General features: G+C 40.7%; 1 protein-coding gene across 2 annotated transcripts in view; it reads right to left on the bottom strand.

Moving 5' to 3' along the window:
* SAMSN1 (SAM domain, SH3 domain and nuclear localization signals 1) overlaps positions 1-17,118 on the bottom strand; it is a 147,674-nt gene that overhangs the window by 96,729 nt on the left and 33,827 nt on the right. For both annotated transcript variants that reach the window (XM_050958413.1, XM_050958424.1), the window contains one exon: positions 15,476-15,613. In XM_050958413.1, coding sequence (XP_050814370.1) covers positions 15,476-15,613 — 138 coding nt within the window. The remainder of the gene's footprint in view (positions 1-15,475; positions 15,614-17,118) is intronic.

Below are 17,118 nucleotides of genomic sequence, written 5' to 3' on the forward strand. Positions count from 1 at the left end.
ATTAATTAACACACTTTCAACTCAGGCAAAACTAGAATTTAACCAGATAGAAGATTACCTTTTTTAATGCTCCACATTTGCTACTTCATCACAGTACCTATCAGGAAAAGATACTTTGTTCCACACAAAGTGCTATATGAAAGACTAAGGAGAGCTCACAGGTGTTAATTGTAATGCTTTTTTGGTGCTGTCTCTGACAAAGGTATAGACAAAACTCTGAAAAATATCTCAGTTTACTCCTCCTGTATATACAGTAAGTCTAGAGAGGTTGAAAGAGTAATGTATTCAAGAGATTCCTTTGGAAGCATGGTGCCAATGACTGCTGTAACATATCAATACATTTTGATTTTTCAATAATGTTCATAGAAAAAGAATTGTGTTCTGGTGTCAGAGATCTTAGGTCAATATTATTAAGGATTAAATGCCTCCCAAATCCTTAGCAGGTTTCTGCCTCGAGCTGTCTTTGCAGTCAACTGTCCTTAAAAATAACTTTGTCAACCAGAATCCATCTATTTGCTGTGATGTCAACTGAGAGATTATATTGATATGAGACAGGAGAGACTCCTAATTCACTCGTTGGGGAAATAAGGGAAGATTAATCCCAAATCAATATTTTGAGAACATTTGAAATTAGCTCTGCATGTCCCTCTTTCTACATTGGAAAAATAAGGTCAGACTACACCAAACTTCAGTTTATCCACCCATTGAGAAATTAATTATATTATTTATAATTTATTGTATTATAATTCTAAACTATTATTAATAAATTTGCTTATTTTAAAGCCAGAAGCCTGACATAGAACATTCCTTCATTCCCCACTGGCACTGAACATGAAAATGTAGGTACAGATGTTTGCCTTATAATTTCAGATCTATGCTTCAACAACTGTTTATTTAAATCTACTTAGATATTTATATGCAGTTCCATGGTTTTGCAGGTATGTTCATTGGACATACTGCAACAGTGACTAAATATTAAAGTATGGACATCATCATGATCATGTTCCTATTACGCCTCTGGCATTTAGGGCAGTGATGAAGCTCCTCCACTCCTGTCTGCTTCTGACAAGCCTTTCAGTGGTTCCCCACCTGTGCCCCACGTTTTTCAGCTTGGCTTCCACAGCTCGTTGCCATGTTGTTTTTGGGAAGCCTCATTTTCACTTGCCTTCAGGTGTCCATCTTATTGCTACTCTGTGATGGAATCAGCTTCTAACTGAAACACGTGACCGATCTATCTCCAACATCTTCTGGCAATGGTGGTGCTCAGATCCTCTTGGTTGCACTGTGTCAATAGATCTTGGTTTGAGATTGTTCTGGGCCAAAAGATATGGAGGATTTTTCTGAGGCAGGTTGTATTGAATTAAGACAGTTTGGACACATCATACTTTGTAATTCCCCAGCATTCTGCACTATAAAGTAGTGTTGAAAATACGCAGCTCTGATAAATCTTGAGTTTGGTTTTGATGTTGTATTTTGATGATTTCCAGACTGTATTTAAGCTCCTGAAGGTGTTCCTGGCTTTATTGATTTTGTTCCAGATGTCGTGGCTTGTTCCATGATCCGATCTGATGGTGCTGCCCAAGTATGTGAATGTTTCTACATTGGTGAGAACATAATCCTCTATCTGTACTGGTGATGATGAGGCAATATTAAAGGTCATGATATCTGTCTTAATGCAGTTGATTTTCAGTCCACTTTGCTGGCTGAATGCGTTGTTTTTTCTTGTATATGGTGTTGGGTATGTGATAGGAAAGCAACATCATTTGCGAAGTTGAGGTCTTCAAGAGATGAGAAGAGTGTCCATTTAATGCCTCTTGTCATGTCTTCTGTTGTGTGCTGCATTACCCATTTGATGGCAAGTTTGAAGAGGATTGCAGACATGACACACCCTGATGAACTCCTGTTTTGACTACAAAACTGAACTCACTGTGATCAACACTGCATATAATGTTGAAATAGAAGCTTTTGATGACGCTGATTATCTGGAAAGGAATTCCATATGCGCTGGTCCTGTGAATGCTATCAAAAGCCTTCTCAAAGTCTATGAAATTTATGTAGAGTTGCCATTGCCATTCTAAGCACTGTTCTATTATGTTTTGTAGAATGAAGATCTGGTCTATATATCCACTCCCTTTCCGAAAACCAGCTTGCTCTTTTCTGAGAACACCATCAACTGCCTCTGATATATGCTGGACTATGATCTTACACAATACTTTCCTTGGCACAGATAAAAGTGTGATATCACGCCAGTTATTACAATCACTGAGAGTTCCTTTTTTTGGTATCTTCACTATACCCCCATTGGTCAACTCACCTAGCACTTTTTCCCTTTCCCAGACTGATGTAAATAGAGGCGCCAGGATAGATGCTGCTAATTTAAGATTTACCTTGAACAATTCTGCATTCAAGTTATCGTTGCCAGGAGCTTTCCCATTTTTAAGGATTTGATGGCTTCAGTGGTCTCTTCCTTAGTTGGGGTGTCTGTGTTGATATCAAGATCTTCTTCTGCCTCCTGGATGTTTGCCTCCTCTTTAGGTGGCTCCATGTTCAGCAATTCTTTGAAATGCTCTGTCCAGCACATTTCTTGTTCTTTTTTTATTTTTAGTAGGTGGTCTTGTTTGTTCCTGATGAGAGAGTTTGTCTGCTTGTGTTGCCAAATTATGAATATAATGCTGTTTGTCTGCTCTCACAAGGTGTTTGATCTCCCGGGTATGCCTTGCTATACTGCTCATGGTATTTGTCCTTTAGCTTCTGGGATTTTGTGTCTAAAACTTTTTTCTTCAGGGCTCATCTGGTTTCTATGGCATTCCATGTGCTGGTTGTAATACACTCCTTCCTTCTCTTCTGCCTGTAGCCTAGACAGGCTTCACTGCTCTGTTTATAAAGTGCTGTTACTCTGTCCCACTTCTTATTGATCTCCTCATCCACATTCCCCTTCCTCTTCATCAAGGTCTGCAAGTGCTTGAAACCTGTTCTTTAACTGCAGAACGAAGGCTTTCTGCATTTCAAGGGACTTCAGCTTGTCAATATCATAAAATCTATGTCCCTTGTTTGGTGGACCCACACGTATCAGTTTTAGCTTGAGGGAAGTTGTGACAAGGTGGTGGTTGCTGCCAACATCTGCATCCCTTCTCACTTTCACATCTGTCTGCGAGCATTGCCATTTGCCATTGATCATGATATAGTCAATCTGGCTCTTATCTTATCTTAAAGTATGGTAGTGGTCTGAAAAAGACCATGTGAAAATTGTACCTACTTACTGAACAGACCTGCTTCTTGTCATGGCTGAGTCAGACAGGCTTACTTTAGGCACAAAAATAAATAATTATTGTTTGTATTGCATAATCAATGCAGCTGTGAAAGAGAGCTGGATTCTCACGAGCATATGAGCAAGATTTCTGGCTATATTCTAATTGCAGAATCTTTATTATTGGTGATATATGAGACAAAGAATACAACTTGATTTTCAGATTCCAGAGTTTGCAGGGTTGGCAATTAGAAACTTGCAAATGAAGCAAATGCAAATGTAGAAGTCTTTGAGATAGCCAGTAGGAAACTGTGTGGTGTCACTTTTACACTCCCTTTTCAAAACACAGTCACATTTAAAAACCCAACTAACAAATTTGAAGATAAAAATGTGAGACAGATATTATATTTTTATTCACTATATAAATTAAATCAGTATTATAAAAAAACTGTAATATGCATTCCTATAAATGCAGAAATATTCATTGATAGTAGGTACAATCCTCCCTGAGAGTATAAAACACTGCTGATGTATTTTGTACATAAATTACTCGCACACATTTGTTATGAATAAGCCCTTTCTTACATGCTTTCATTAAATAACTCAGAAAGGAGGACAACATTATAACCACTGAATTGAAAAAAAAGGGGGGTTCCTCTGATGCTTACTAGTTGACAAATACCTGGCACAGCTTGATTCCTTTAGAGATGTGATGAGAGTGGTGATCAGTTTAGGCAACCAGCTCTCTCCCTAATGCCTCTGAAATCCAATGCCTATTATAATATTGCAGATTAACGAAGGTATAATGATAAATTTTGATTTTTCTGGCAATAACTTTGAAAGACTGATAAGTTATTTGGCACTTTTCTGATATACTGGGCAGTCTATCATATCATGGTCAGTAGCTGATGAATGTGTGGAACTTTAGAGATGCTTGGCAATTGCAAGCTGACAGAAAATATATGAAAATAATCTTTGCGATGAAAACATTCTCAAAGGGCTTAAGAAATAAATCAGCTGATCAGGTATGACAGTGAGACCCTAAGATATGGAAGGCACTGATAATATGGAACAACAGCTTCATCACTAATAAGTAGGGCCCTACCAAATTCAAGGCCTGAAGAATGTGTCACACACCATGAAATCTTGTTCCCCTCGACACCCCACCCCGGGGAAATCTGATCTTTTGTGGGCTTTTACCCTATACTATACAGATTTCACGGGGGAAACCAGCATGTCTCAAATTGGGGGTTCTGACTCAAACAGGAGCTGCAGGGGAGTTGCCAAGGTTGTTTTAAGGGGGGTTGCAGTATTGCCATCTTACTTCTGTGCTGCTTTCAGAGCTGAATGGCTAGAGAGTGGCAGCTGTTGGCCAGATGCCCAGTTCTGACCTCATCTGGAATATTGTGTGCAGTTCTGGTCTCCCATGTTTAAGAAGGATGAATTCAAACTGGAACAGGTACAGAGAAGGCCTACTAGGATGATTCGAGGAATGGAAAACCTGTCTTGTGAAAGGAGACTCAAAGAGCTTGGCTTGTTTAGCCTAACCAAAAGAAGGTTGAGTGGGGATATGATTGCTCTTTATAAATATATCAGAGGGATAAATATCAGGGAGGGAGAAGAATTATTTAAACTTAGTACCAATGTGGACACAAGAACAAATGGATATAAACTGGACACTAGGAAGTTTAGACTTGAAATCAGATGAAGGTTTCTAAGCATTAGAGGAGTGAAGTTCCGGAACAGCCTTCCCAGGGGTAGTGGGGGCAAAAGACATATCTGGCTTCAAGACAAAGCTTGATAAATTTATGGAGGGGATGGTATAATGGGATAGCCTAATTTTGGCAATTAATTGATCCTTGATTATTAGCAGGTAAGTATGCCCAGTGGTTTGTGATGGAATGTTAGATGGGGTGGGATCTGAGTTACTACAGAGAATTTTTTCCTGGGTGCTGGCTGGTGAGTCTTGCCCACATGCTCAGGGTTTAGCTGATCGCCATATCTGGGGTTGGGAAGGAATTTTCCTCCAGGGCAGATTGGCAGAGGCCCTGGAGTTTTTTTGCCTTCCTCGGCAGCATGGGGCATGGGTCACTTGCTGGAGAATTCTCTGCACCTTGAGGTATTTAAACCACAATTTGAGGACTTTAATAACTCAGACATAGGTTAGGGGTTAGTAACAGGAGTGGGTGGATGAGATTCTGTGGCCTGCGTTGTGCAGGAGGTCAGACTAGATGATCATAATGGTCCCTTCTTACCTTAAAGTCTATGAGTCTAATGCCCCGCCACCAGCAGCACAGAAGTAAAGGTGGCAATACCATATCATGCCACCATTACTTCTGCATTGCTGCCTTCAGAGCTGGGTTCCTGGCCAGCAGCTGTCGCTCTTCAGCTGCCTAGCTCTGAAGGGAGCACCGCCACCACCAGCAGTGCAGAAGTAAGGGTAGCAGCAGGGCCAGCTCTAGAGTTTTTGCTGCCCAAAGCCACCACCCCAAAAAAAACAACAACTGCGATTGGCAGCAATTCGGTAGCAGGTCCTTCGGTTTGAGAGGGAGTGATGGCCCTGCAGCCGAATTGCCGCCAAACAGCTGGATGTGCCGCCTCCTTCTTCATTGGCCGCCCCAGGCACCTGCTTGCTAGACTGGTGCCTGGGGTGAGCCCTGGGTAGCAGTACCACAATCTCCCCCCCACTCCCCGCATAAGATTGGGACCCTCCACAATTCCTTTTTGGGTCAGGACCCCTACAATTACACCACCATGAAATTTCAAATTTAAATAGCTGAAATCCTGAAATTTGCTCTTTTAAAAATCCAATGACCATGAAATTGACCAAAGTGGACTGTGAATTTGGAAGAGTCCTACTAATAAGATGCCCATTATTATCCCCCTCAGTGGCCAGATACCATTGCTGAGAAAGAAACTAAGTGACATTCAGGCCCACTTCACCTTTGCCATTCATACATATGCAAAATAACTTGGAAACAATTTTTAGTTCTTATTGCTGAAGTGCCTGGTGCTGTGCAGTCAGCAAAGAGAGCTGCACAGTTAACAGGCCATTCCACTGACAAGCTTACAGTTGAAAGACACAGCAGGTACAACGGAGCATGATACAATACAAAACGAACACAGAACAATGTGGGAGCATTCTAGTCAGAATGCTTCACAGGCTGGGTAGGTCTTTAGAGGTTTGTGAAGGAAGCAAGCATGGTGTACAAAAGCACTATTATTTTCCACCTGAGGACACAGCTCTATGTGGCCACTTGTGCAGTTACTTGGGCCAGGAGCACATAACCACTGCTCAGAAAGATGCGTAAACGGAGATTAAAAGGGTATATTCCCCTAACTCAGAGGTAGGCAAACTATGGCCCGTGGGCCACATCCAGCCCGTGGGACCGTCCTGCCCAGTCCCTGAGCTCCTGGCCCAGGAGGCTAGCCCCTGGCCCCTCCCCTGCTGTTTCCCCTGCCCCGCAGCCTCAGCTCACCCCACCACCAGCGCAATGCTCTGGGCAGCAGGGCTGCAAGCTCCTGGGGTAGTGCAGCTGCAGATCCTGGCCTGACCCAGTGCCCTGTGCTGTGTGGTGGTGATAGCCTGGCTGGTTCCAGCCAGGCGGCGCATCTGTAGTGCCACCAGTCATCGATGCTCCAAGCAGCGCAGTAAGGGGGCAGGAAGGGGGGGGTTGGACAGAAGGCAGGGGAGTTTGGGGGGGGTGGTCTGGGAGCAGGGCTGTGGATAGGGGTTGGGGCATCAGAGGGCAGGGAATGGGGATTGAGTGGGGGCAGGGGTCCTGGGGGGGGAGTCTGGAATTAGAGGGAGGTTGGATGGGCCGGCGGAGGGCAGTCAGGGGCAGGGCTTCCCGGGGCAGTCAGGGGACAGGGAGAAGGGGTGGTTGGATGGGGCAGAGGTCCCGAGGGGAGTCATCAGGAATGAAAGGAGGGGTTGGATGGGGCAGTGGGGGTAAGTCAGGGACAAGGGTTCCAGGGGCAGTCAGGGGACAGGGGGAGGTGGGTGGGGCAGGGGTCCCAGGGGGAGGTGGATGGGGGCTGGTCCATGACCCCCTCCCCTAACTGGCCCGCCATACAATTTCTGAAACCCGATGTTGCCCTCAGGCCAAAAAGTTTGCCCGCCCCTGCCCTAACTCTTTCTCCTGAAGCACCACCTATATGGCTTTAATTAACAGAGGAACTCCACAAGTTTTGCCACAACAGCTCCATATCTGGGCAGAATGTGACAGCACAACTACAATTATAACTTTTATTATGGCAGACAAGACACCCACAAGAAAAGAATTATGCAGTGTTTAAAAAAAATGAGGGGAGGGAGTTAACTCTTACAAAGTTCAGCTTTATACAAAAGAGAAAAAATGTGCATATTGAAAGCTCTAGGCACACCTGCCATAGATTGCAAAAACAGGACCAGCAAAACACAATACTCCCTCTCCTTTTACAAAATTGATTCTCGTCTAATACCCACCTTTGCACCAAGCTGTGCAAATAGATGCATCTTGCAGTATTCCCTGAAGATCTGTTTCGTACCGAAAGGGGAATCTTGTTCCACAGCTGAAGAGCCTCTCAGGGAGAATGTTCTACTACCAGCCTTCATCTTTTAAAATGAAGGGCATCAAGACTGAGCTTTTCTTCTGGCCATAGCTGCAGCAGTATGGCAATGTACAGAGAGAGGTGGTCCCTCAAATAGAAACACTTTGACTTCAGGTAGTTTTTTAAGAAGGTTCATGCAGGGATGACACATGATGTGGGGTCTGCTAGGCTCCAATTCAGCAAAGCACTTAAGCACATGCTCAAGTCTGTCCCTACTCAGCAATGCAGTTAAGCACGTGCACTGCTGAATAAAGATGGTGTCCTGAATCAAGGCACTAAAGAGGTAAAAATGCTCAGATGTTATCAAGCTTGGGGGAGCACCCTGTAGAACGGAACTGAGTGATGTAATTTAAAATGGGGGAGAAGTACTAATGGGCTCAGTTAATAAGCTTAATGGCTGAATATAAGGTGTAAGTCGAGTAACTCAGATGCTAGAAATAGCAGATAAGATTACACATAGCACATTGGCCTTAGCTGCATTTTTTTCACAGGCCTTACAGCTAAAACGTCATCACTAATCTCAGTTTCCATTTCTAGAGACTATTTTATAAATAACCATGTTGATTCTGCTGCCAACACAGTGACACAGCATCCAGCCATTATTTTTAGTTAACTACTGAACTGAATATTCCTTAAAAAACAAAACAAAATAACCCCCACAACAATCTGTTTAAGTGTCTGGTGACTATGCATTTTAACTGATTTAGCAGCACTTTTATCGATGCCGAATTTTAATGGAGTGAAACATAAGTGAGTCAGCTTTAAAATATTCCATTGAGGGAAACTGAAATATGTGACACGGGTGACTGAGGGCTGAAATGGTGGATTTACTATGACTACAGTTGTGCATAGATTTTTGTGGAGAATCCACTGTGTACTGTAAAACCCCCACTAAGTAATGTGCGCAATGTTTTGATGCAATTTATGCAGATTAAAATCTTGGATTTTCTAATGGACATGAACTGTAAATCCCATCTGCTTCTCTAGTCTGGCTCAGTCAAAAGTTTTATATTGGGAATGTTGATTATTTTCATTTAGTCAAATAATAATTTCCAAAATCCAACCCTACATTAAAATAATGAAGACAGCCTGATTTAATTCCATTGAATCAAGGGGAGGGGAGGGGAGGGGAGAAGAGGGCAGAAGAGGGCAGAAGAGGTAAAACTGTCACACTATCCTTTAATTCTCACTCTTATGCTTTTGTAATGTTTCGATACAGAGTCGGTGTTGTGAAACTGTCTCTATAGATGAGCCACTTAGTGGATAAGCATTATTAGTTATCTGTAGGTGTCCTCATTACATTAAGGGTTTATATATCATACATGTTACAATGTTGTAGGTGGGCACAAACCCATGAGGAAAAGTCATTTTAATTTTGAATTTGCTTTGCAAAGTCCAGCTCCTAGAACATAAGCATTAGTATGACTGAAAACATTAGCATAGGCTCAGGTGAGGGAGAAAAGACTGAATGAACATGGAGACTGAAATATTATTTAAGGCCCCACTTACATTACAAGAATAACCATGTTTAAAGACGGTTGTGTAACATGGTTGTGACTGAACTTTTTTTTCTTTTTTCCATAGAGACAAAAAATAAAATGCCATAGCCATCTTAGAGAACCATTTATTTGCAGACACTGGCAGATAAAGCCTCATCTAAAAATTGGTTCTCTTGCATATGTATTATTTTTGCTGGTCATGCACATAAATCAACAATATTATACACTGCTTATTAGAATCTGATTAATTAGATTCTTCTCTGGTTAGGCTACAGCTATGTTTCACAATCACATTTAAACATGATTATTTTCTAGAGTAGATATAACCTTAGCGCTAGAAGTGGTTCCATCTGGTCAAGGCTGAGATGCATTGACAGGGTAGACAGAGGAAGCTTGCTTTCTTGCCTTTCCTATACTCTGTAATGTCAATTGATTTCTATGCCTTTTACAGAGAGAAGGTTTCTATTCTGTGCCCATATGTTTTGGGCATACACAGAGGATTTCAGTCTCCAGGGTTCTGTTTTCACTAATGTTCAGTGGTAATGTTATCTGATAGCAGTGTTTCTCAACCAATGGGGCATTGAAAATGTTTTCCCAATCGAAAGCAAAGAAAATGTTGATCCCCTGTTCCCCACATACACCCTTACTCTTCAAGAACAAGTATTCTCCATCAACTTCTCAAAACATATGTAGGTTCCGTAGGCTTATTGTTATCTTTGATACATTTTTTTATTCTGAATTATATAGTAAACATACGAAGGTCAAAAAAAGTTGACCTTCATTAAGGGGTCACCAACAAGAAAATGTTGAGGAAACACTATCCTATACAATATAAATTAATAAGAGAAGAAGGACATTGGGTATTAGGAAGAAAAAAAGACCTTCATAACTATATTATATTCATAGGCAGACTCCATGGATAGGATCCTATAATATTCAAAAGGTGTTATTACTCCCTCAAACACCACACTTGTTGCATTCAGAGGCCAAAAGTGGAAACTTAACTGTAACATCTGGATGCTCAGCATCTTACCTCATAGGTATGTTTCTTCTGGACATGTGCACAGAGCACCCATATAGCTAATTTAGGGTCCAATACTGTGAGAAGTTGAGTACCTTTAACTGCTTTCATTTCATGGGAGCTCAGTACCTCAAAAGGAGCCATGATCTATATGGCATTTCTATATGTACATATTACTACATGTGTGCTGTATATTGAATCCTCTGGGAAGAGAAATGAAATAACAAGAACAATGAAAGAAACATTTTGGGTCAAATTCAGCAGAACTGTCAGGGGGATGTGTAAATTACACTTCCTTGTGCCTGCCAAGCCCCGCTTACCTCAAAGGTAATTCACCTGTGATGGTGAGGATGCCACTACTATGTTCCATTCATCAGGAGTAGAAGTAGCTTTAATTTGTGACAGGGCTCCACAGGAGCTCTGCCAACAGGAGGAATTCCAAAAATGCACTTCTTAGTGCTCTGACCACACCATCTGTCAAACCAGCACTGTCTGTTGTACAGAGAGCACTGATCCCTTATGCCCTATCATAAACAGATAGCTAAGGGTTAATGTTCTTTTACCTGTAAAGGGGTAACACCAGTAACCTGAAACACCTGACCAGAGGACCAATCAGGAAACAAGACTTTTTCAAATCTGGGTGGAGGGAAGTTGGTGTGTGAGTTCTTTGTTCTTGGTCTCGTGTCTGACCCTCTCGGCTATGAGAGTGATTTTTCTATCTCCTGGCTTTCTAATTTTCTGTTTTCAAGTTGTAAGTACAAAGAGATAAGACAGTAGGTTTATATTGTTTGTTTTTTGTATTTACATGTGTGTAGTTGCTGGAATGTGTTAAATTGTATTCTTTGTGGATAAGGCTGTTTATTCATATTTCTTTTAAGCAATTGACCCTGTATTTGTCACCTTAATACAGAGAGACCATTTTTATGTCCTTTTCTTTCTTTTTATATAAAGCTTTCTTTTTTAGACCTGTTGGAGTTTTTCTTTAGTGGGAATTCCAGGGAATTAAGTCTGCAACTCACCAGGGAATTGGTGGGAGGAAGAAATCAGGGGGAAAATCTCTTTGTGTTAGATTTACTAAGCCTGACTTTGCATACCCTCTGGGTGAAGAGGGAAGTACATGTGTTTCCAGGACTGGAAACGGGGAGGGTGGAGTCCCTCTGTTTCGATTCACGGAGCTTGCTTCTGTGTATCTCTCCAGGAACCCAGGGAGGGAACACCTGGAAGGGAGAAGGGGGGGGGGAAATGTTTTATTCCCCTTTGTTGTAAGACTCAAGGAATTTGGGTCTTTGGGGTCCCCAGGGAAGGTTTTTGGGGGGACCAGAGTGCCCCAAAACACTCTAATTTTTTGGGTGGTGGCAGCTTTACCAGGTCCAAGCTGGTAACTAAGCTTGGAGGTTTTCATGCTAACACCCATATTTTGGACACTAAGGTCCAAATCTGGGAAAAATGTTATGACATGCCCCTCCACCAGCATAAGCAAATCTGCTTTGCAGTGTCATCACTCTCACTCAGTAGATTTTTGGCCACAAGTTATTTATGAAAAGGTTTATGCTGGCATAAACCCTAAATGAATGCAGCCCTCTCCCTACTTACACACAAGCAGCTCTGACTTCTCTTTGTTCTTTGAGTAGATTTTCTGAACACAATTGAGTTTGCAAAGCTAGAGACAGATAGTGCTTATGATTGGGAGAGCATTGTTAGGCAGGAAAGAAGAGATTATCAAAACACATTAATACACTAAGTAAATATGTTTGTCATAGCCCTGATGATATATTATACTAATAATGCACCAACCCTGAAGGATTAAAAAAGGCAATATATTATTTGGGAAAGAAAAAAAATCCAAACTATTTATTTAGTGTGTTTATATTTCAAGGACTTCTTTTTAAAGCAGAAATGTAAAGGCTTTTCTCAATTTCCATAGGTATAAAACACATATAAGTCTACTTTTATTCTTAAAAAAAGGCACTTTATAAGAAACAAAGCGCAGTGGAAAGAATGTCAGAAAATTCACCAGTGCCAGGCTTCACTGATATGGAAAGTCTGGATAAACCTAAGCCTCCCTTTGCAAAGGGAAATTCCTCTGTACTGTTAAGTTTCACCCATCTTCTGCATTACAGTCCCTAAGCAAGGAATGAACTCCTAGAATTTTAACAAGATGCTCGCTGAAAAATTGCTGCCTTTCTCAATGATACCTGTGACATTACCTAGGTGTCCCCCCTCCACACACATACCCCCCAAAAAACCATCTATGTTTCTATGGCCTCTGCTTGCAGCCATGCTTCCCTGTCTTCCTCTACCTTCTCTTTTAGCTAATCCCTTCATGCCTTTCTTACTCACCTTTCCTGCCCTAAATACTAAATTCGTACAAATATAATCATATATATAAAATCCACCCCAAAATTATTTTAATAATAACCATGAGATATACAGGACACTTGCAAACAATCCCTCTGTTCACTCTGTTGATGTGTTATGTCCTTCTCCAAACCTTTGTTTTGTGTTTTTAACTCATGGGGGCAGGATTGTCTCTTACTCTAGCTTTGTACAGTGCCAAGCGCTATTGAACCCCAAACTTGGTTGGGCATCTGGGCATTACTGGAATACAAACAACAAACTGCATCATCTCACAGCTTCTGATGGTCAAGTGGTTGGTTGTACAGGAAGCATGATGACTTGTGGGTAGACTGGATAGTCAATTAGGGAATGGATCTCCTTTGAGTCATTCTGTGATTAAATCTTCTTTGACTGCTGCAGGCATCCCCTAGCTGGAGTGGGACGGGTGACTCTCCTCAGCTGGTCAGACGGGAAAACAAGACTAAGGCTGGAAACGGCCTGTGGCCCTTATAATGATTAAAAAGGCATTTAGTCATGGGTTTTGTCAGTATACAACCTCCTTCTGCATTTTCTGGTGTTGACCCTCTGTGAAATTGGAGCCATTCATTCTGCCTTCACATAATCACCAGGAGCAATGCAAATGTCTATAAGAAGCCATGATGAAGGGAGAAAAGTACCACTAATTCACTTTAAATAGAAGAGGGTCTGGGCTGAGGTTGATAACAAGAAAGAAGAGAAGAAGAATGGAAGATACATTCAGTTGAGGTGGGGGTGGAGAAGACTGCCTACTGCAATGCTAAACTTAGGTCCACAGAAGTCTGGCTAATCTGTCACCACAATTCATACATCACTGCTAACCTTGGGCCCAGTCCTGCAAATTCCCATGATAATCCCACTGTCAAATGGTAGTAAGGATACATACAGGATTAACTCTTTGCAGGATCAAGTCCCTTGTTTGGCTACCCTTTGTTGTGACTTCAATCTTGGCCACATACTGTAGCATAGTGACCTGAATTTCAAGAGGCAGCTGAAATATATTCATACTAATGTCATGCACAATTTGAAAATAACATCTGTTGATTCATACTGGATACAGTCAACATATTTTTTTTAATCTTACAGCCAAGCATTGTGCAGATGATTTACTGCATGTGCGCTTATTAGAGAAATAATCCAGGTCTGGTAATAGACTTGGCTTTGCTGATTTTCAGAAAGCCTCTGGTTACAGTCACCCTGATTTTATTCATAATAAATATATAGCAACAGTTTACTTTTACTTAATGTCTTTCATCCCTAGTGTTCCGAAGAGTGCTTTACTAACTAGTCAACCTGTCCAAAATGGAGCTACCTTTGGGGTGGAGAGAAACAACTATTCTATCCACAACACAAGAGTGAGAATATTAACCTGATTCTTTCCCATGCTTAACTATAAGAATCCCTAATTTAACACAAAGATAACCTAATTTTTTCCCACTGTGTTCTATTTTCTGTCCTCCAGTTTATAAATGCAGCTAATTTAAAAGGTACACCTTTCATAAGGGACATAAATAGTGAGGCTAATTCCAGCTTTGGTATTATTATCTCTCTCCTCTCTGCATTGCCAAATTCTTAGTTTGTATTAGTTTTCTCTTGTTATTTATACCTCATGCGAATTTGCAATCCCAAAAGACTTCCTTAACATACCAGCATTTCTGACTTTGCAAATCAATGTACCATACATAAAGCTGGTCGAGAAATTATTTTCCCTCCTTACAAAAATTTCAACTTTTTTTTCATTTTTGCTCAAATTTTTCTTCAGGTTTATTTATTTATTAGGTTTTTGGCAACTGAAAAGCAAACAGGAGCCAAATTGTTTTCAGCTTTTGGGTTTTCGCTTTTTTTAAAACAAAAAACCTGAAAAATGCTGATGAAAACAGATTGTGTGTGTGTGAAAATCTCCATTAAGTCATTTTCCATTGATGTTTTTATGGAAGTATTGTGGCCAACTCTAATCATGTGATACTTATATTGAAATCCAAATACTGCTATAGTGCGTTCCCTAGTGCACTGTTGGTCTGTGCCTTTGGAAATACACAGTAGAAAACTCAAAGATTCTAGCAAACTTCTCAAACGTGATCTTTTTATGAATCCATACTTATTCCAATGCACATATTTAATATGCTATATGTTAGAAATATAGTCTTGTTAATGGGTTACTTTTCATTCATTTTTGTTTTTTTCCTCCTTTAGCATCCTTTTACGGAATGTTAGATGTTCAACTTGCTGCTCTCCATTTTAATCATATAGTGAACCCTTTCATTTTACTATATAGTTCTTCTCCCACCTTTAATTATTTTTACTAATAAATGGGAATCACATACTTTGCCCATAAAATAATTTTTCCATAGACACCCTCTCAATCTCTCTTCTTATATGGTTTTAGTCTATGGTTATATTGCATGTCTGTCTATATAATGGCTACTTAATCATAAAAGGCTCATTGACATCCATGGAAGGACTCCCATTGACTTCAATGGATTTGGATCTTGTCCAAAGTGCTACAGAGCCGAGGACCTATTTTTAGGGTCCTATTTGTAAGACTGGACAGCACTCATTTCATCTATCTCACAGGCATGAAGGTCTGAGGAAAAGCTTAGCAGGATTTTGGTAGGTTCCAAGGAGTGTAGATATTTAAAATCTGAGGCTGAGACAACAATACTGGCTCTGTTGGAAAGCTCAGACAAGAAAAGTAATGGTTTGGAGAAAAGTGCATGGGGTACTTCACTTCTTTTCACTCACCAAAGACAGAGATCTGTCTGGAAGTCTGCATTTCACATAGGTGCTAAGTGGAGTGCTTGCTCTGCTGCTGATGCTAATGGTCTCGTTGGGGTCTTGGTGTTCCTGGACTGGCTCATACAAGCTGTCCATGGAGCCTTCCTGAAATACAGAGATGCACATATCATTCGCTGTGCATTTATACACATGCACTCAGAAAAAGAAAGCCAGAAGCTTTTATGATGGATAAAATACAATTAAAGCACAGAGCTTCTCCACAATGATCACCATCTTTCAAAACTTCCATGATTTTTTTTTTGCATATATAAACAAATTTAAAATAAATGATGTCTGGATGCTGGAACTTGCTCTCCAGATCAAGACACTGAGGAAACTGAATACTAGGTTCCATAGATGGAAATGAAGCAAAAGGTTGAGAAGAAACTTCCATTTTAAAAGGATCAATAACCATTAAACTAAATTTTAAAAAAAGCAAAGATTTCTCTTTCATTGTCAGAAAAGAGCAATGAACAAAGACAGAGGGAAGGGGATTCTGATATAGGCCTTTACTGAAGAAGGCTAAATGCTTTCCTTGAAGGGAAAAATAAAATGTATTGCTAAGCCCATGCATTCAACATAAGAACGGCCATACTGTGTCAGACCAAATCTCCATCTAGCCCAGTATCCTGTCTTCCGACAGCGGCCATGCCAGGTGCCACGGAGGGAATGAACAGACCAGGTAATCACCAAGTGATCCATCCCCTGTCACCATTCCCAATTTCTGGCAAACAGAGGCTAGGGACACCATCCCTGCCCATCCTGGCTAAGAGCCATTGATGGACCTATCCTCCATGAACTTATCTAGTTCTTTTTTGAACCCTGTTATAGTCTTGGCCTTCACAATATCCTCCGGCAAAGAGTTCCACAGGTTGACTGTGCATTGTGTGAAGAAATACTTCCTTTTGTTTGTTTAAAACCTGCTGCCTATTAATTTCATTTGGTGACCCCTTGTTCTTGTATTATGAGTAGGAGTAAATAATACTACTTTTTTTACTTTCTCCACAACAGTCATGATTTTATAGAGGTCTATCGTATTCCCCCTTGTCCCTCTCCCGCATTAGTCCTCTCCTTTCCAAGCTGAAAAGTCTCCTTCTTTTTAATCTCTCCTCATATGGAAGCTGTTCCAGACCTCTAATCATTTTTTGTTTCCATTTTCTTTACCTTGCATACCCCAAGCATTCAACAATCATGGGTCAGGCCCCCCAGAAAATCATGAGGTTGCCTTAAAAACCATAAGATTTTTAAAAATAAATACATTTGCATCCTGACTTTTGAGTCTTTAGATTTCACATTTTCAAACTTATTTCTGAAACTATCAGGACTAGACACATTTTGTGTTTTGAATATAAATTGAGATTGTCACAAAATCTCATGATACCAGGATATAGAGATTTAAGATAAAAATCCAATAGTATGAGAGAGTCAACAACAAAATTGTAAGAGTTGGCTAAACCAAATACTGCTCTTGCTATTAAGAATGTGAACTCTGTTCCTTTGAGTAAGTACTGCAAGGTTTCATATATACACACAATGAAGATTAACATTGCCAACAGATGTGTCTGTGATTATTCAGTCACAATCAAATTATCAAAAAATGAACTTTCAAC

Source organism: Gopherus flavomarginatus, chromosome 1 (genome assembly GCF_025201925.1).
Source record: "Gopherus flavomarginatus isolate rGopFla2 chromosome 1, rGopFla2.mat.asm, whole genome shotgun sequence".
In the NCBI taxonomy this organism is placed as follows: domain Eukaryota; kingdom Metazoa; phylum Chordata; order Testudines; family Testudinidae; genus Gopherus; species Gopherus flavomarginatus.